Raw genomic sequence first — 22,327 nt, 5'->3', positions numbered from 1 at the left:
CCCCTAGAGCAGGGGTGTCAAAGTCAAATGGACGGAGGGCCAAATAAAAAAATCAGCTACAAGACGAGGGCCGGACTGTTCGAATGTTCATTGAAAAATTTTTAAATGACGCATATAGTCTAGTGAACCTAATTGAACCTACTGAAAACCTAACAAATATATTACAATATGATCAGATAAATAAAGCAATATTTTCTTATGGCTCTGTCAGTAATCTTTAATTTTCAACAGACACAAAAGACAAATTTCCTTTATATAAATATCCCCATAACATGAACATTAAATGAAAGAAACCGGTATTCAAGGCACCATCAGTAGACTATATTTTATATTTTAGCAAAAGTGGGCTAAATTTACTTCAAAGAAAAAACAATAATAGCAATTTTCTATCATCCACTCAACTGAAATATTTTTAAAATATAATTGGATTGAAATACAAAAAAATAAAGTGCAAAAATCTATTAATCAAAAACAACACTTTGTTTAAGGAGAAGTAACATGCAGTGAAAACAAATATTAAATTTTAACTTTTAAACTTGAACTGAGTAAAAACTCTAAATATGTGATTGCACAGTAATGTTCACTTGTTTGAGGTTGAGGGTGATACTTGGTGGTGTCCCATCTTTTCCACAAGTTCATCAATGTTCGGGGTAAGGCTCTGAGCTGAAGAAATCCTCAGAATTGAGTGGAGGTGTTCAGCAGTAAGTCGACTTCTGTGTGATGTTTTGTTCAGGTTCATCAAAGAAAACAGTTGTTCACACAGGTATGTGCTGCCAAACATAGACAACGTTTGAGCAGCCTGGATGCGCAGCTGGGGCATTGTGCCGGGGAGGAAACGGGCGAACTCCGCAGCACCCACTGCCGCATATTTTGCCCTCAGTGCATCATTGCATTGGAGGTCAATCAACTCCATTTGGAGGTTTGGTGGTGAGCTTTCCACGTCAACAGCAAATGGGTTACCGAGCAGTTCCAACCTGCTTTTTTGTGCTTCAAAGTCAGCAAATCGGCGTCGAAAGTCAGCGGCAAGCATACCTATTTTATCAGCCAACTGTGTGCTCGGGAACGCACTGGTAGAGAGCTTCTCTTTCATGGTCTGGCAGCTGGGAAAGTGGCTCAAATTTTCTTTCCGCATCTGCGTCTCCCACAGAGTCAGTTTGGTTTTAAATGCCTTCACTGTACTGTACATATCAGAGATGACACGATCCCGACCCTGCAGCTGCAAGTTTATTGCATTCAGATGACTCGTAATGTCACACAGAAAAGCCATTTCACACAGAAACATTTCGTCTCGGAGTTGTGTTGTGTCTTTCCCTTTGCTGTCCAAGAACAGACAAATCTCCTCACGAAGCTCGAAACATCTTTGAAGCACCTTTCCCTGGCTTAGCCATCGCACCTCTGTGTGATAAGGCAAATCACCATGCTCCGTTTCTAACTCCGTCAGAAATGCCTTGAACTGGCGGTGATTCAAACCTTTGGCTCTGATAAAGTTAACTGTGCGCGTGATGATGCTCATTACATGCTCCATTTTCAAGGCTTTACCGCACAACGCTTCCTGGTGTATGATACAATGATAAGCTGTCAGCTCACCTGTCGCGTTTTCCTCTTGCATCTTTTCCCGTATCTTCGCCACCAGTCCGCTCCTGTGTCCACACATCGCAGGTGCTCCGTCGGTTGTCAAACCCACGAGTTTTTCCCAAGGCAGCTCCATCTCATTTACACATCTTGACACCTCTTCATACAAATCATGCCCCGTAGTTGTGCCATGCATAGGACGTAAAGCCAAAAACTCCTCTGTCACGCTTAGGTTGGAGTCCACTCCGCGGATGAAAATTGACAACTGGGCAATGCTCTCATCCACAGCCAAGGAATATGCAATAAAATCTTTTCCCTTTTTCACAAGCTGCTCTTTTAGATTGATGGACAACTGGTCTACTCTCTCGGCAATGGTGTTTCTGCTCAGACTCACATTTAAAAAGAGTTGCCTTTTTTCTGGGCAAACTTCGTCACAAACTTTAATCATGCAGTTTTTGATGAAATCCCCCTCCGTAAATGGCCGGGCTGATTTAGCGATCTCTTCTGCCAAAATAAAACTGGCCTTGACAGCAGCCTGGCCTTGTGATTTGGCTTTTTTGAACAGAGCCTGTCGAGATTTGAGGCCTCGTTTTAATTCCTCTGCCTTTTGTAGCCTTTGTTCCATGTCCATATTCTTGTTTTTGTCCGCGTGTTTCGTTTCATAATGTCGTCTCAGATTATACTCTTTCAGTACCGCCACACTTTCTCCACACAGAAGACACACAGGTTTTCCAGCTACCTTCGTGAACATATACTCCGACTCCCACCTTGTTTGAAACCCCCGGTTCTCAGTATCCACCTTCCGTTTTGCCATTTTTGATGGGTATCTGAAAGTTAATTTTACTGTGATGCTGACGACTGCTGTGCCAATAAATATTGAAATGAAGCAGCCTACTGCTCGGTGCGTCACCTTTGCATTGTGGGAAATGTAGTATTGGTGCGTGTAAAAGATCTGCGGGCTGCCGGCTTGCTGCGGGCCGGTTCTAATAATAAATCAAGATCATCCCAGGGGCCGTAAAAAACCTTCTTGCGGGCCGGATGTGGCCCGCGGGCCTTGACTCTGACATATGTGCCCTAGAGAGAGGACGCTACCCTCTGGTCACATCCCCCAGAGAGAGGACTCTACCCTCTGGTCACATCCCCCAGAGAGAGGACACTACCCTCTGGTCACATCCCCCAGAGAGAGGAAGCTAGATAAACCTTCAGAGGAGTTGGATGAAAACAAATCTCCTGTCGGCAACCCACATGAGCTCTGCCTCTCTAACCCACTTTTTCTCTGCTCTGACATATTATCTGGAGAGACATACACTGCAGTGAGTACAGAATCATATCAGAGTGTGATTCCTACAGTCTGAGAAGTCTTAGGTATATAATAATGACCATGTTTCACATTGTATAAATGATTGGAGACAAGCGCAGGAATACGTAATAGGGCTTTTAATACTCCACCCAAATTACCTAACATGCCATGAATGCAGGACAAAGCCCAAAACAAAACACGTATACAAACACACAGGGATGTAACCCAAACAAAAGAACGAGGTTAAACCTATAATAAATACAAAGGACGAGACCCAGAATAACAATGCACGGGATAAGACCAGTAATTACACTGCACGGGATGAGACCAGTAATTACACTGCACGGGATGAGACCAGTAATTACACTGCACGGGATGAGACCAGTAATTACACTGCACGGGATGAGACCAGTAATTACACTGCACGGGATGAGACCAGTAATTACACTGCACGGGATGAGACCAGTAATTACACTGCATGGGATGAGACCAGTAATTACAATGCACGGGATGAGACCAGTAATTACACTGCACGGGATGAGACCAGTAATTACACTGCACGGGATGAGACCAGTAATTACACTGCACGGGATGAGACCAGTAATTACACTGCACGGGATGAGACCAGTAATTACACTGCACGGGATGAGACCAGTAATTACACTGCACGGGATGAGACCAGTAATTACAATGCACGGGATGAGACCAGTAATTACACTGCACGGGATGAGACCAGTAATTACACTGCACGGGATGAGACCAGTAATTACACTGCACGGGATGAGACCAGTAATTACACTGCACGGGATGAGACCAGTAATTACACTGCACGGGATGAGACCAGGAATTACACTGCACGGGATGAGACCAGTAATTACACTGCACGGGATGAGACCAGTAATTACACTGCACGGGATGAGACCAGTAATTACACTGCACGGGATGAGACCAGTAATTACACTGCACGGGATGAGACCAGTAATTACACTGCACGGGATGAGACCAGTAATTACACTGCACGGGATGAGACCAGTAATTACACTGCACGGGATGAGACCAGTAATTACACTGCACGGGATCCGTAATAACAATTGCATAAAACACGCAGCACGAACGCCAAAACACAGGTACTCACAGGACCAACAGACATGGTAACAATAATCGACCAGGACAATGGGGAACAGAGGGCACATATACAGTATACAATTACTAATCAGGGAAAATGGTAACCAGGAGTGCGTAATTAGACAGTGCAGTGAAGCCTAGAAGGCCGGTGATGTAGAACTCCGGAACTGGTGCAGGAAGGAGCAGCAGTACTGGGGGAATCCGTGACAGGCATCTAGAAATGATCATTTTACAAACCTGATTGATGCCTTCGCTACCTAAAAGAAAAACAACCAACGCTATCTAAACCCCACTTATAAACTCGCACAACACCTGTACAGCCTACCTGTCTCCCATCCATTGCCCCTCTCATCTCTTTGAATGTGGCCTGATATTCACCAATATAGTCGTGCTTCCCATTGGAGTCCCAGTCCCACACTGTGCACTGAGAGAGAGAGAGAGAGAGAGAGAGAGAGAGAGAGAGAGAGAGAGAGAGAGAGGAGATGAGAAGAGAGAAAGAGTAGGTTAGAAAAAGTGACTTCAGTTAATGATCAAATACTACAGTGTCAATATGTACATATCACCTAAACCCATCTGTGAATGCTGCAGTTGAACAAGATCTCCAGACTGAATGTGACCAACTATGTGGTGTCATGTAGATTCTGGTATGGTTGAAAGCTCTTCCCCTGGTGTTCACACTCGTTACAACTCACTGTGACCAGTTTCAGAACTAGAGCAGACTCCCCTGTGATGCTTCTCCATTAATAAATCAGTAAGGCGACATTGCTGGAGTTTTAATAGTCTCATGAAATATAGAATTGAGGATATGAAAGGCTTTTGACATAAGACAGAGAGAGATAACATTGAATTTGTGTGTATATGTTTATTTTGTTTAACATTATAAATGTTTAAATGAATTACTACACTTAATTTTTAAGCACACATTTTATCATAATTTCTTATAAAAAGATCTGTCAGCGGTATTTTGCAGAGGGGGAACACTGACTGGACCAGGCAAAAAGTACCCTCTCAACCCCCCTCCCTTTTCTCCTTAGTAAGTGGTTTCTTCCAAGGTGCACCACCGAGCAAAGATATGCTAAGCAGGTCACTAGATACTCTTGTGCATGCAGACAGTATCGTCAGTTGAGGAGGAGAGAGAGTGTTGAGTTACATGCACAGCGTTTGATTTGATTTTTGCTGCCAGTGATGGGCAGGACTCGCAGGAGGTGTGTATGTAAATCATTGTCCGGGTCGTTGTCCTGTTGGAAGGTGAAACTTCACCCCAGTCTCAGGTCCTGAGAGCTCTTGACCAGGTTTTCATCAAGGATCTCTCTGTGCTCCATTCATCTTTTCCTCAATCCTGCTTGTCTCCCAGTCCCTGTTGTTGAAAAACATCCCCACCGCATGATGCTGCCCCCACCATGCTTCACCGCCAGACGTGACATTTGGCATTCAGGCTAAAGAGTTCAATCTTGGTTTCATCAGACCAGAGAATCTTGTTTCTCATGGTCTGAAAGTCTTTAGCTGCCTTTTGGCAAACTCCAATCGGGCTTTTATATGCCTTTTACTCAGGAGTGGCTTCCGTCTGGCCACTCTACCATAAAGGCCTGATTGGTGGAGTGCTGCAGAGATGGTTGTCCTTCTGGAAGGTTCTCCCATCTCTACAGAGGAACTCTGGAGCTCTCTCAGAGTCACCATCGGGTTCTTGGTCACCTCCCTGACCAAGGCCTTTCTCCCTCGATTGCTCAGTTTGGCCAGGCGTCCAGCTCTTGGAAGAGTCTTGGTGGTTAAGAATGATGGAGGACACTGTGTTCTTGGGGACCTTCAATGCTACAGACATTTTTTGGTAAACTTCCCCAGATCTGTGCCTCGACACAATCCTGTCTCGGAGCTCTATGGACAATTCCTTCGACCTCATGGCTTGTTTTTTGCTCTGACATACACTGTCAACTGTGGGACACAAGTGTGTGCCTTTCCAAATCATGTCCGATCAATTTAATTTACCACAGGTGGACTCCAATGAAGTTGTAGAAACATCTCAAGGATGATTCATGGAAACAGAATGCACCTGAGCTCAATTTCGAGTCTCATAGCAAAGGGTCCTAATACTTATGTAACTAAGGTATTTCTGTTTTTTACTTTCAATAAACTTGCAACATTTCTAAAAAAAACTGTTTTCGCTTTGTCAATATGGGGTATTGTGTGTAGGTTGATGAGTATCTGTATTTATTTAAATATTTTTAAAAAATAAGGCTGTAACGTAACAAAATGTGGAAAAAGGAATGGGGTCTGAATACTTTCCGAATGCACTGTATGTACAGTAACAGTGTGGCAGTTGTACTAAACTCCTAAGGCATAACATTTGTCATAGAATCAATGTGCATCATTCATTAAAATGACATTTGAACAGGTAAAGAGGTAAGCTTAGATAGCTTCTTTTTCACTTCTTTTTTTTGTACATAGTATTAGACATAATGATTATGGCTCTAGATTGCAGGAACAAGCTGTTTCAGTTGTTCGAAAAATACTAAATCCTCAGAATTCCAGAGGGGGGCTGGCCAGTCCCACACACACACACAGTCTTCATCCTCACATACCTCTAAAATAATGGGTGCATGACGCCACTGTTTGTGAGTGTGTGTGTGTGTGTCTAGGTTTCACATGGATCATGGATAAATAAACTGACCTCTGACCCTCATCTGGCCATTAGCTATGCTGAACATTCATCTATGATACACATTCACTGCAGTGACAATTCCAGGACAGCCTCCTACATCCATGGTTGTGTCAAGTGTCAAAACCGTGGCATTGTAACGTCTGTTTAATAAATGTGTGTTCAATTAATGCTCTTGTATTATACAGTTTGTGATAAGGAGGTTAACCTGAGCTAACATTAACAGCATCTTGTGAAAAGTCCCATTGGATGGGAAGACATTTTATTATCCATTAAAACTAGAGGCATATTAACTCCACAGGAAATCATTCACTATCACTGCTTCTGAAACCCACACATATCCACCCACACATCCACCCACATCCACCCACAACCCTAACACACATCCACCCACACCCCTAACACACATCCACCCACACATCCACCCACATCCACTCACACCCCTAACACACATCCACCCACACCCCTAACACACATCCCACCACACCCCTAACACACATCCACCCACACATCCACCCACACATCCACCCACACCCCTAACACACATCCACCCACACATCCACCCACATCCACTCACACCCCTAACACACATCCACCCACACCCCTAACACATATCCACCCACACCCCTAACACATATCCACCCACACCCCTAACACATATCCGTTATGGTCTACTATTATGATGCTACCATTATGGTCTACCATTATGGTCTACTATTATGATGCTACCATTATGTGCTACTATTATGAGGCTACTATTATGATGCTACGTTATGGTCTACTATTATGATGTTACTATTATGATGCTACGTTATGGTCTACTATTATGATGCGACCATTATGGTCTACTATTATGATGCTACCATTATGTGCTACTATTATGAGGCTACTATTATTATGTTACTATTATGATGCTACCAGTATGTGCTACTATTATGATGCTACCATTATGGTCTACTATTATTATGCTACTATTATGATGCTACCATTATGGTCTACTATTATTATGCTACATTATGATGCTACCATTATGGTCTACTATTATGATAATACCATTATGATGCTACCATTATGGTCTACTATTATTATGCTACTATTATGATGCTACCATTATGGTCTACCATTATGATGCTACCATTACGGTCTACTATTATTATGCTACTATTATGATGCTACCATTATGGTCTACTATTATGATGTTACTACTATGAGGCAACTATTATGATGCTACTATTATGATGTTACTATTATGATGTTACTATTATGATGTTACTATTATGATGTTACTATTATGATGCTACCGTTATGTGCTACATTATGATAATACCATTATGATGCTACCATTATGGTCTACTATTATTATGCTACTATTACGATGCTACCATTATGTGCTACATTATGATGCTAACCATTATGATGCTGCCATTATGATGCTACCATTATGGTCTACTATTATTATGCTACTATTATGATGCTACCATTATGGTCTACCATTATGATGTTACTATTATGATTCTACTATTATAATGTTACTATTATGAGACTACTATTATGATGCTACTATTATGATGCTACTATTATGATGTTACTATTATGATGCTACTATTATGATGTTACTATTATGATGCTACTATTATGATGTTACTATTGTGAGACTACTATTATGATGTTACTATTATGATGTTACTATTATGATGTTACTATTATGATGCTACTATTATGATGTTACTATTATGATGCTACTATTATGATGCTACTATTATGATGTTACTATTATGATGTTACTATTATGATGTTACTATTATGATGTTACTATTATGATGTTACTATTATGAGACTACTATTATGATGTTACTATTATGATGTTACTATCATGATGTTACTATCATGATGTTACTATTATGATGTTACTATTATGATGTTACTATTATGATGTTACTATTATGATGTTACTATTATGATGTTACTATTATGATGTTACTATTATGATGCTACTATTATGATGCTACTATTATGACGTTACTATTATGTGCTACTATTATGATGTTACTATTATGATGTTACTATTATGATGTTACTATTATGAGACTACTATTATGATGTTACTATTATGATGTTACTATCATGATGTTACTATCATGATGTTACTATTATGATGTTACTATTATGATGTTACTATTATGATGTTACTATTATGATGTTACTATTATGATGTTACTATTATGATGTTACTATTATGATGTTACTATTATGATGCTACTATTATGATGCTACTATTATGACGTTACTATTATGTGCTACTATTATGTGCTACTATTATGGTGCTAGTGGGCAAGACAGCATAGGACTCACCATGCCCCACTGGATGACCAATCCCAACTAACAAACAGGAAGCTCTTTCCCTGAAACCACTGGTTGTTAAGCAGTGGCTCTGTATAATTTTAATATTTATTTCAAAAAGGTTTGCTGATACCGTGGGTGCAGTTAATATTGGTAGCAATATGGTCAGACAGTTTCTTAGCCTTCAACGTTTAAATGTGAATGATCTCTTTAGCTCCATGTCATTTCCTGCCCTGGGGTTAATTACTGTTGGCCCCACCAACACACATCCAACCCCACAGTGACCTCATCACTCATACCCCTAAAGAGCACCACCGTGGCAACTGGGGCTGATTGAAATCTTGGGATGGAGAGGAGAGGTGTGATTGGTAACATGGAGGGATTGGGACAAGAAGTAGGTGGGAGGGAGTTGGGGGTGGGGGCATCGACAGCTTAACCTCCTCCCACCTCAGCACCACCCTCTCTATCTCCTTGACTGGAGAGGAGGGAATGAAGAATAGAGGGAAGGAGAGAGAGAAAGAGAGAGAGAGAGAGAGACTCAGTGCCCCTAAACACAATGAGACACTGCTGCAGCTCATTGTTGGTGCCTAAATGTTTAATGAGAAAGTCTTATTTGTTTAGAGCAGGCCCTTCAGGCGCTCATTAGACTAACTGTAGTTTAATGATTTAGTAATGCCAGGGAGTTAGAAAGGGGGAAAAAGGCAATAATACACACACACACAAACAAGCACACACACGAGGCAATAAAGGAAAAGGGGGAAGATGCCGACCATGTGAGACAGAGGGAGGGGGGCTGAAAGAGAAGGGAGGGAAGAGGAGGAGTTAGAAAGGTGGTGGGGGCGGGGCGTTTGAGAGTATCTCTCTTTCCACTCCCCTGGTCTAATAGACGTCCCCCGGCTTGGTCCTGTATGATCAGGCCAAGCCACAAATGACTCGTCTAGAGAGCCCTCAAACTCAACTCTGAACCTCGATGCCAGTTCATTTTTACATTGTTCCCCTCTAATCAGGGACTGATTGACTGGAGAGGAGGAAATGAAGAATAGAGGGAAGGATAGAGAGACCAATCATGGACTGATTTAGACCTGGGACACCAGGTGGGTGGTATTAATTATCAAGTAGAACAGAAAACCAGGGATAACAGTTGAATACCCCTGCTATAGAGAATCCCCTTCCTCCCTAGTCTAGCCCTCCCTCCTGACTCTAGTAGACAAACCCTTCATAGGATTGAGGCCATGGTGCTGAAATCAGTATTGCTCACCTGCCAGTCAGTCCACTACTGTGGCAAAAGTGCTCAATCAGGTCCCCTGGGCTGGCAAGAAGACATAGAGCCAAGCACATATATACATACATACATACATACATACATACATACATACATACATACATACATACATACATACATACATACATACATACAATCAATCAGACACACACGTCTATACCTTTAGAGGCCGGTCATGGTCTCCACTGCAGAGGGAATTCAGGGAAGTCTTGAAGGTTTTCCACACCGGGTTAAGGTTGTTCATAACAGTCTGTGAGTGAAACAGGAAAGAGAAATGGAAATAAGCTAAAGTAATTGGATGGATCCGTTTGAACAAAACAACTGCTGGTTTTACCTCTGTTCTGTGCACAAGCTGTAGCGTGTCGTCATCGTTCATCCTGAAGATCTCCAGGAAAGGGTCTGATTTGCTAAAAAAGTCCTGCACAGAGAGATACACGGTGGGCTTTCAGAAATACATCAACTACCATCTTAATGCCATGCTGAGGGATTGCAATATTTCCCTCCCAACCGCTTTGGCCCTAAAACTGTGAAAGTGGTCAATAAAATACCTAACGTTGTTGTGAGGAAGATGGTTGCCATGTTGTCCAAATTCATGCATTTATCAAAGTCAACAACACACTGAGGTCCTCTACAAACGCTCCTGTATGTGTATAGGTAATCTACATGGAATATATATTAAACATAGGATATACTGTACTGACATCTAACTAACTCTCTGCCACTATATATTTTCCTGTGAGGCTGGTCTTTCTCCTTCCTGTTCATTGATTCATAGAGCTGAGCTGTGATGCAATCTGTAGGAGTGTTATCTCTGGTAACTCCCTAGACGGGTGCCAAAACTCCTGAACAGCTAAATTAGCTGAAGAAATACTGTACCTCATACAATACTCCAGACCCTGAGGTTGTTACTCGTTACAGTATACAGCTAAGACGCCTTTCAAATTGTCTTGGTACTTTGACTTATCTAATAAGAGCAGCACTGGGAAGTAGAAAATCACAGATTGTTCTCAACACTTTTGAACAACAAGTAGAAATGTCAAATGGCAGATTGCATTTCTTCAACAAGCAGGACGCACAGGATGTACTTCAAAATCCCGGTCATTGGAAAGAGAAAGAGACGCAGGTATAGAGAACATAGGGCGGGGTGCCTTGTAAGGATCCGCCAACGGCGAGTGGGAAATCTGCCCTCACCATCAGTATTACTTGCCAACGTACAATCATTGAACAATAAATTAGACGATGATTAGACGTACGATCACGATCACATTAGACGTACGATCACGAATATCCTACCAACAGGACATCAAAAACTGTAATATCTTATGTTTCACCAAATCGTGGCTGAATGACGACATGGATAACATTCAGCTGGTTGTAACCCCCGGGGTGTAGTGGGAAAGAAGTCAGGCGCAGGAAGCAGAGAGTTCAGGGTAGCGCTACTTTTTAATGCACCACAACGTTGAACAGACGCCATCCCTAACAAATGCCCCAAACACGGGGGACTTAAACAGTCCAGCAAAATTCAAACACATGGACAACCGTGACATACAGCCGTGTACACAGGTACACTGAAAATAATCCTGCACAACCAGCAGGCGGGCCGGCTGGTAAATAAAGCCCAACCGCCCTCCTTTGGCAAATCTGACCATAATTCTATCCTCCTGATCCCTGCCGACAAGCAAAAACTAAAGCAGGAAGCACCAGTGACTCTGTCTATTAAAAAGCAGTCAGATAAAGCAGATGCTAAACTACAGGACTGTTTTGCTAGCACAGACAGGAACATGTTCCGGGATTCTTCCAATGGCATTGAGGAGTACACCACATCAGTCACTGGCTTTATCAATAAGTGCATCGAGGAAGTCGTCCCCACAGTGAAAGTACATACATAGCCCAACCAGAAGCCATGGATTACAGACAACATTCACACTGAGCTAAAGTGTAGGTGCGGAACTCTAACCTGGAAGCTTATAAGAAATCCTGCTATGCCCTGCAACGAACCATCAGACAGGCAAAGCGCCAATAAAGGACTAAAATTGAATCGTACTACACCGGCTCCGATGCTCGTCGGGTGTGGCAGGGCCTGTAAACTATTACAGACTACAAACGGAAGCACAGACGCAAGCTGTCCAGTGACACGAGCCTACCAGATGAGCTAAATCACTTCTATGCTCGCTTCAAGGCAAGCAACACTGAGGCAACACTGAGGTAGCCGATGTGAGTAAGGCCTCTGGCAAGGCATGTGCTGACCAACTGGCAGGTGTCTTCACTGACATTTTCAACATGTCCCTGATTGAGTCTGTAATACCACCGTGTTTCAAGCAGACCACCATAGTCTCTGTGCCCAAGAACACGAAGGCAACCTGCCTAAATGACTACAGACCCGTAGCACTCAAGTCCGTAGCCGTGAGTACTAGGCTGGTAATGGCTCACATCAACACCATTATCCCAGAAACCCTAGACTCACTCCAATTTGCATAACGCTCAAACAGATCCACAGATGATGCAATCTCTATTGCACTCCACACTGTCCTTTCCCACCTGGACAAAAGAAACACCTACGTGAGAATACTATTCATTGAGTACAGCTCAGCATTCAACACCATAGTGCCCTCAAAGCTCATCACGAAGCTAAGGATCCTGGGACTAAACACCTCCCTCTGCAGCTGGATCCTGGACTTCCTGACGGGCCGCACAGAGGTGGTAAGGGTAGGTAGCAACACATCTGCCACACTGATCCTCAATACTGGAGCACCTCAGGGGTGTGTGCTCAGTCCCCTCCTGTACTTCCTGTTCAACCACGACTGCATGGCCAGACACGACTCCAATACCATAATTAAGTTTGCAGACGACACAACAGTGGTAGGCCTGATCACCGACAACGACGAGACAGCCTATGGGGAGACACCTGGCCAGGTGGTACCAGAATAACAACCTATCCCTCAATGTAATCAAGACAAAGGAGATGATTGTGGACTACAGGAAAAGGAGGACCGACGACGCCCTCATTCTCATCGAGGGGGCTGTAGTGGAGCAGGTTGAGAGCTTCAAGTTCCTTGGTGTCCACATCACCAACCAACTTGAATGGTCCAAACACACCAAGATAGTCGTGAAAACCTTTCCCCCCCAGGAGACTGAAAAGATTTGGCATGGGTCCTCAGATCCTCAAAAGGTTCTACAGCTGCAACATCTGCCTGGTATGGCAACTGCTCTGCCTCCAACCGCATGGCACTACAGCTGGTAGTGCGAACAGCCTAGTACATCACTGGGGCTAAGCTGCCAGCCATCCAGGACCTCTACACCAGGTGGTGTCAGAAGAAGTCCCTAAAAATTGTAAAAAGACCCCAGCCACCCCAGTCATAGACTGCTCTCTCTTCTACCACATGGCAAATGGTACTGGAGCGCCAAGTCTTGATGCAAGAGGCTTCTAAACAGCTTTCACCCCCAAGCCATAAGACTCCTGAACCGGTAATCAAATGGCTACCCGGACCATCTGCATTGTGTGTCCCCTCCCCCAACCCCTCTTTTTACGCTGCTGCTACTCTCTGTTAATCATCTATGCATAGTCACTTTAACTATACCTACATGTACATATTACCTTAATTAGCCCGACTATCCGGTGCCCCCACACATGGACTCTGTACCCCTGTATACAGCCTCGCTACTGTTATTTTCACTGTCAGTTTACTGTTTTTTAAATTTCTTTACCGATCTATTGTTTACCTAATACCTATTTTTTACTTAAAAATTGCACTGTTGGTTAGGGCTTGGAAGTAAGCATTTCATTGTAAGGTCTACGGCACACGTGACAAATACACTTTGATTTGATTTGATTTGAATTGGGGCCAGCAATGGTCATGATATATCCTGGTCTGGTTAGGCACACCTGATGTCTGATCCTAGTACTACAATCAACTTGACTGGATGCTCCAGGAGAAAAATTCCCTCAAAACACCTGCTGATCAGAAGAAATCTGCAGTTCCAAAAACATGAAATCAATCATTTATAAACACGATTCTTACTGATAGGATACTGATGGGAGAGTTAAGAGCACATCACTTTGATTGATTACATTTCTCCCTGCATATGCAATGCTGATTTGCATTTTAGTGCTGGAATAATGTACTTTAGCACCTGTGGTGAGGGAAAACTTATTTCAGTTGAAGGCAGACACACACACACACACACACACACACACACACACACACACACACACACACACACACACACACACACACACACACACACACACACACACGCGCACACACACACACACACACACACACACACACACACACACACACACACACACACACACACACACACACACACACACACACACACACACACACACACACACACACACACACACACACACACACACACACACACACACACACACACACACACACACACACACACACACACACACACACACACACACACACACGCACACACACACACACACACACACACACACACACACACACACACACACACACACACACACACACACACACACACACACGCGCACACACACACACACACACACACACACACACACTCACACACACTCACACACACACACACACACACACACACACACACACACACACAGCATCTTCCATTTAGTGGAGATTAACTAATTTAAATTAGACTGTGATTAGAGATACACTGGGGCTGAGAAAGACACCAGGAGACTTAAAAACATCTCTTTGACTTAACCACAAACACACCACACACACCTCTGCTCTCTCTCTCCTTTCTTATCTCCCCATCTGTGTGAGCCAGAACCACAAACACAGCAGGAGAGACTGAGATGGGGAGTTGGGTGGATCATAGATCCTCATTGAGGAGGGATTGGTTCTCTGTATCTAATGTGTTTCTGTTGTAATTATTCCTCTGATGGGATTTTGCCCTTGAAGCATAGCTCTATGTGTATAATCACTGTTCTGAGACCAGTTGATGCCATGGTTAATGGAGAGGATATACAATAATGTAATGCATTCATAATCAATTAACGAGCACAAATTAAACATGTTCTGTAGCGTTGCAACCTTACCTTGTCGTCAAGTTTCCTGGCACTGAAAGAAAGTTCCACATAATCATCATTCCCTGTCAGCTCCTCGGCGGTGACCTGCAGGTACATAACACACACCTGGATCTAATATTCACACACACCTGGTTCTAATATTCACACACCTGGTTCTAATATTCAAACACAACTGGTTATAATATTCACACACCTGGTTCTAATATTCACACACACCTGGTTCTAATATTTACACACACCTGGATCTAATATTCACACACCTGGATCTAATATTCACACACCTGGTTCTAATATTCACACACAACTGGTTCTAATATTCACACAACTGGATCTAATATTCACACACACCTGGATCTAATATTCACACACACCTGGATCTAATATTCACACACACCTGGATCTAATATTCACACACACCTGGTTCTAATATTCACACACCTGGTTCTAATATTCACACACACCTGGATCTAATATTCACACACAACTGGTTCTAATATTCACACACCTGGTTCTAATATTCACACACACCTGGATCTAATATTCACACACACCTGGTTCTAATATTCACACACACCTGGATCTAATATTCACACACACCTGGTTCTTATATTCACACACCTGGATCTAATATTCACACACAACTGGTTCTAATATTCACACACACCTGGTTCTAATATTCACACACCGCTGGTTCTAATATTCACACACACCTGGATCTAATATTCACACACACCTGGTTCTAATATTCACAAACACCTGTATCTAATATTCACACACACCTGGATCTAATATTCACACACAACTGGTTCTAATATTCACACACATGGTTCTAATATTCACACACACCTGGTTCTAATATTCACACACCTTTATCTAATATTCACACACACCTGGTTCTAATATTCACACACCTGGTTCTAATATTCACACACCTGGTTCTATTATTCACACACACCTGGATCTAATATTCACACACACCTGGATCTAATATTCACACACACCTGGTTCTAATATTCACACACCTGGTTCTAATATTCACACACACCTGGTTCTAATATTCACACACACCTGGTTCTAATATTCACACACACCTGGTTCTAATATTCACACACACCCTGGTTATAACCAGAAACCAGAACAAAGTTCTGTTTATGAATGAAATAGTGAACTTGTAATCATTGTAGTAAAACGCATGATAGGCATATTGTCTTTCATATTTGGAGTTCATAAATTGCTTGTATTGTTCTGTACCTGCCTCCAGATTCATATGTATTTGTCAACTGTTTAGATATGAAATACTGTGGAATCACTCCTCATCTGGTCTAATATAAGTCCTATTGACACTGATGTTAGTTTCTTTCTGCTGGGAGCTCGTTTTTCATAATGACCTTGAGATACCGCTCTATTTAGTTCTCTCTTTATATAGAACTATTGTGTGTGTGTGTGTGTGTGTGTGTGTGTGTGTGTGTGTGTGTGTGTGTGTGTGTGTGTGTGTGTGTGTGTGTGTGTGTGTGTGTGTGTGTGTGTGTGTGTGTGTGTGTGTGTGTATACGTGTGCGTGTGCGTGTGCGTGTGTGTGTGTGTGTGTGTGTGTGTGTGTGTGTGTGTTTGTGTGATTTACACTATTAAGAATGCCTTGATACCTTTGTTAAAATAGGTTATTTTCCATGCATAAGCAAACAGGCAATGTGCTTCAGAAACAAAACAATATGTATGTTCATCTCAAACAGACACATGCATGCATATCTATTTGTTAAGTTCAGATGCTACTCTACACCAAACTCAGAAAGTGTAAAAAATAACTCCCGTATCTGAATTAAAGTTTGCCTGGTCACATTTGAATTTAGATTAGGTGGTAGGCTTCTCAAATCAAATCAAATCAAATTGTATTGGTCACAGACACCTGATTAGCATATGTTATTGCGGGTGTAGCGTAATGCTTGTGCTTCTATCTCCGATAGTGCAGTAATATCTAACAAGTAATATATAACAAATTACACAACATATACCCAATACACACAAATGGAATGAATTAAGACTATATACATACAGACGAGCGATGTCAGAGCGGAACGGACTAAGATCCAGTAGAATAGTATAGAAAACAGTATATACATATGAGATGAGTAATGCTAGTTAAAATGTAAACATTATTAAGTGAATGAGATACCGTAGAATAGTATAGAATACAGTATATACAAATGAGATGAGTAATGCAAGTTAAAATGTAACCATTATTAAGTGAATGAGATACCGTAGAATAGTATAGAATACAGTATATACAAATGAGATGAGTAATGCAAGTTAAAATGTAACCATTATTAAGTGAATGAGATACCGTAGAATAGTATAGAATACAGTATATACAAATGAGATGAGTAATGCCAGATATGTAAACATTATTAGTTTTCCATTCCTTAAAGTGGCCAGTGATTTCTAGTCTATAACTATAGGCAGCAGCCTCTAATGTGCTAGTGATGGCTGTTTAACAGTCTGATGGCCTTGAGATAGAAGCTGTTTTTCAGTCTCTCGGTCCCCGCTTTGATGCACCTGTATTGACCTCACATTCTGGATGATAGCGGGGTGAACAGGCAGTGGCTCGGGTGGTTGTTGTCCTTGGTGATCTTTTTGGCCTTCCTGTGACATCGGGTGCCGTAGGTGTCCTGGAGGGCGGGTAGTTTGCCCCCGGTGATGCGTTGGGCAGACCGCACCACCCTCTGGAGAGCCTTGCGGTTGCGGGCGGTGCAGTTGCCATACCAAGCGTTGATACAGCCCGACTGGATGCTTTCAATTGTGCATCTGTAAAAGTTTGTGAGGGTTTTAGTTTTAGTCCTGAGGTTGAAGAGGCGCTGTTGCGCCTTCTTCACCACACTGTCTGTGTGGGTGGTCCATTTCAGTTTGTCAGTGATGTGTACGCCAAGGAACTTGAAGCTTTCCACATTCTCCACTGCTGTCCCGTCGATGTAGATAGGGGGGTGCACCCTCTGCTGTTTCCTGAAGTTGTTCCCTTTGTTTTGTTGATGTTGAGTGAGAGGTTGTTTTCCAGGCACCACACTCCCATAGTCCACACCTCCTCCCTGTAGACTGTCTCATCATTGTTGGTAATTAAGTCTACTAGTGTTGTGTTGTCTACAAACTTGATGATTGAGTTGGATGCGTGCTTGGCCATGCAGTCATGGGTGAACAGGGAGTACAGGAGGGGGCTGAGCACGCACTCACCCTTGTTGAGGATCAGCGGAGTGGAGGTGATGTTTCCTACCTTTACCACCTGGGGGCGGCCCGTCAGGAAGTTCAGGACCCAGTTGCACAGGACGGGGTTCAGACCAGGGCCTCAAGCTTAATGACGAGCTTGGAGGGTACTATGGTGTTGAATGCTGAGCTGTAGTCAATAAACAGCATTCTTACACAGGTATTCCTCTTGTCCAGATTGGATAGGGCAGTGTGCAGAGTGATGGCGATTGCATCGTCTGTGGATCTATTGGGGCAGTAAGCAAATTGAAGTGGCTCTAGGGTGGTAGGTAAGGTAGAGGTGAAATGATCCTTGACTAGTCTCTCAAATCACTTCGTGATGAGTAATGATTAGTTACCTTTGCTGTGCTTTAGACAGACAGACAGACAGACAGACAGACAGACAGACAGACAGACAGACAGAAAGCTAGAGAGAGAGAGGGAGCTAGGTGACAGACAGGGGCCTTACCATGATGAAGGACTTGCTCACTGTGCTGCCCTGTTTGAGCAGTGGTTTGGTGAGCTTCCTCTGGGACACAATCTGTTTGGAGAGAGATAAGAGGTGAGACTCCCCTGACTCGGTGCCTCACATCAACAACACAGCAACTCAGGAGAACCAGAGGGGGGAAACTGGGACGAGGGAATCACCGGCAGTCAAAAATAAAGAAATAAAAAAATGAAGAGTTTTGCACAAATGTCTGAAGGAAAAGAGAGTGTGGTGGTATAGGGTGAGGTTGGGGAGTTCTGACGAGAAGTTTTGCCATAAACACATGCTGGAAAGATGCCATAAAATAATTGGATGCTGTGAGGCTTTCCACATTATGCAAGTAATATGCAATGTAAGAGTCTTTGTAAAGGTTCAAAGCCCTCTCAGTAAATTCTCAATGCTGGAATTTTTGCATGGTACAGTAGGTCTATTGGATGATTTTGAGAATAAAATATGAAGTCAAACTGTAGAAATACAGTAAAACCCCTTGGCGAATACTATTCACAATATAAGGTGTTTCTAAATGATGCCTCTTATTTGCATTGAGATGTGCCCACAGTCCCACCGTCTCCTTGTAGATACAACAGAGTGGAACAAAATGAACAGCTCATCCATTAGAACATCTCCCAGGAGTCAGAGGGAAAAGACAGAGAGATAGAGAGAGAGAGAGAGAGAGAGAGAGAGAGAGAGAGAGAGAGAAGGGGGAGAGAGGAAGGCAGAGAGTGGTACTTTGAAACTTGGATCAAACTCAAACTAAATACTGCAATTCATAACACATGAAATTAGTTTCTGGAGAATTCCTCAGTACAACTAGATGAAGATAGCAGGGCCTATGAACCATGTGTCAGCAGTGGTGGGGAAGAATCATTTGCTGTTGGCATAGACACACAATAATACCAGAGAGAGGCTCAGAAGGCTCAAACATTCCAGGCCCGCTGTCGTACCGGACGCCAACTGTTTCAGCCGACAGCTGCATGTATAGCAAAACACTCTTAATGAAAGTCTGGGGGATTATTTCATTACGTGCCTTATCGTTATTTGCACGTGGCATGTCATTTTATTGGAGACTGACTGTATGCAAACGTTACAGAGAGCTAATTTTTGCCGGTGAAAAGGGTTGATATAAAAACACACTACACTGCCCGACCAACTGCCACTAAACCACTTAACTCGCTTGTTTTTTTTACGTTACAGGAAATGACCCGTGCAGAGAGGGAGGGTGAGAGGTAGGTGTTGTCTTTCTTGAGTAAACAGTCTCACTGGGTCTACTAAAAAGCCTCTGCTAACTGCTTTTAATGGTCTCTAAGTTCAGCTCGGTCCAGCATTAGCACTTAGCACTTAGCATTGTGTCAGAGATAGCGTGTCGGAGTTAGTGTGGCATTGCCGTGAGAACACACCTGTCCCAGTGTGCACTCCATGGCCCCCAGAAAGTCAGCCTCCTTGATGCCGTTGTGATTGCTGCTGATGTCATAGAGCTCGTAACGTAGCCGCTGTACTTCCTCAAAGTAAAAGTCCACGGTGAAGACTTTAGAAAAGGTGGGGCTTATGGAGCTACGGATCACCTCTGTCCTGTCAACCTGCAGAGAGAGAGAGAGAGAGTGCCCAGTGGGTTTATTCCATTGGAGGCTCCTCAGAGGAGGACGGGGAGGACCATCATCCTCATTGAATTTCAGAAATAAATAAAATAGAGAAAACATCTAAAAAGTTATCACTTTAAACTAAATATATTCACGTCACCAAATAATTAATTAAAATACACTGTTTGCAATGAAGGTCTACAGTAGCCTCAACAGCACTCTGTAGGGTAGCACCATGGTGTAGACGGAGGACAGCTTGCTTCCGCCCTCCTCTGTATACATTGACTACAAAACAAAACCTACGGAACCCCCCGCCCTACCACTTCTCCTTCACCCAAATCCAGACAGATGATGTTCTGAAAGAACTGCAAAATCTGGATCCCTACAAATCAGCTGGGCTAGACAATCTGGACCCTCTCTTTCTAAAATAATCTGCCGAATTGTTGCAACCACTATTACTAGCCTATTCATCCTCTCTTTTGTATCCTCTGAGATCCCCAAAGACTGGAAAGCTGCCCTCCCCTCTTCAAAGGGGGAGACACTCTAGACCCAAACTGTTATAGACCTACAGTGGGGAGAACAAGTATTTGATACACTGACAATTTTGCAGGTTTTCCTACTTACAAAGCATGTAGAGGTCTGTTATTGCATGATATAAGTATTTGCTCCATTACCAACCAGTAAGAATTCCGGCTCTCACAAACCTGTTCATTTTTCTTTAAGAATCCCTCCTGTTCTCCACTCATTACCTGTATTAACTGCACCTGTTTGAACTCGTTACCTGTATAAAAGACACCTGTCCACACACTCAATCAAACAGACTCCAACCTCTTCACAATGGCCAAGATCAGAGAGCTGTGTAAGGACATCAGGGATAAAGATCTGCACAAGGCTGGGATGGGCTACAGGACAATAGACAAGCAGCTTGGTGAGAAGGCAACAACTGTTGGCTCAATTATTAGAAAATGGAAGAAGTTCAAGATAACGGTCAATCACCCTCGGTCTGGGGCTCCAAGCAAGATCTCACCTCGTGGGGCATCAATGATCATGAGGAAGGTGAGGGATCAGCCCAGAACTATATGGCAAGACCTGGTCAATGACCTGAAGAGAGCTGGGACCACAGTCTCAAAGAAAATCATTAGTAACACACTACGCCGTCATGGATTAAAATCCTGCATCGCACGCAAGGTCCCCCTGCTCAAGCCAGCGCATGTCCAAGGCCCGTCTGAAGTTTGCCAATGACCATCTGGATGATCCAGAGGAGGATTGGGAGAAGGTCATGTGGTCTGATGAGACAAAAATAGAGCTTTTTGGTCTAAACTCCACTCGCCGTGTTTGGAGGAAGAAGAAGGATGAGAACACCATCCAAATCGTGAAGCATGGAGGTGCAAAGGGGACAAGACGACTGCACCGTATTGAGGGGAGCATGGATGGGACCATGTATCGCGAGATCTTGGCCAACAACCTCCTTCCCTCAGTAAGACCATTGAAGATGGGTCATGGCTGGGTCTTCCAGCTTGACAACGACCCGAAACACACAGCCAGGGCAACTAAGGAGTGGCTCCGTAAGAAGCATCTCGAGGTCCTGGAGTGGCCTAGCCAGTCTCCAGACCTGAACCCAATATAAAATCGTTGGAGGGAGCTGAAAGTCCGTATTGCACAGCGACAGCCCCGAAACCTGAAGGATCTGGAGAAGGTCTGTATGGAGAGGTGA

The 22,327-nt window shown here is 43.2% G+C and overlaps 1 protein-coding gene across 1 annotated transcript; it reads right to left on the bottom strand.

Annotated features, from left to right (window-relative positions):
- Positions 1 to 4,134: 4,134 nt before the first annotated feature.
- Positions 4,135 to 20,613, bottom strand: LOC139400940 (copine-4-like; the record flags this gene model as incomplete). The annotated part of the gene is made up of 7 exons (XM_071145474.1): positions 4,135 to 4,188; positions 4,323 to 4,421; positions 10,433 to 10,522; positions 10,607 to 10,690; positions 15,332 to 15,406; positions 19,019 to 19,090; positions 20,434 to 20,613. Coding segments are annotated over 7 exons (654 nt in total), but the record flags the coding sequence as incomplete, so codon positions are not given.
- Positions 20,614 to 22,327: the final 1,714 nt, after the last annotated feature.

Source organism: Oncorhynchus clarkii, unplaced genomic scaffold, assembly GCF_045791955.1.
Source record: "Oncorhynchus clarkii lewisi isolate Uvic-CL-2024 unplaced genomic scaffold, UVic_Ocla_1.0 unplaced_contig_12551_pilon_pilon, whole genome shotgun sequence".
Lineage (NCBI taxonomy): Eukaryota > Metazoa > Chordata > Actinopteri > Salmoniformes > Salmonidae > Oncorhynchus > Oncorhynchus clarkii.
This window is presented reverse-complemented; position numbering and strand designations above follow the sequence as displayed.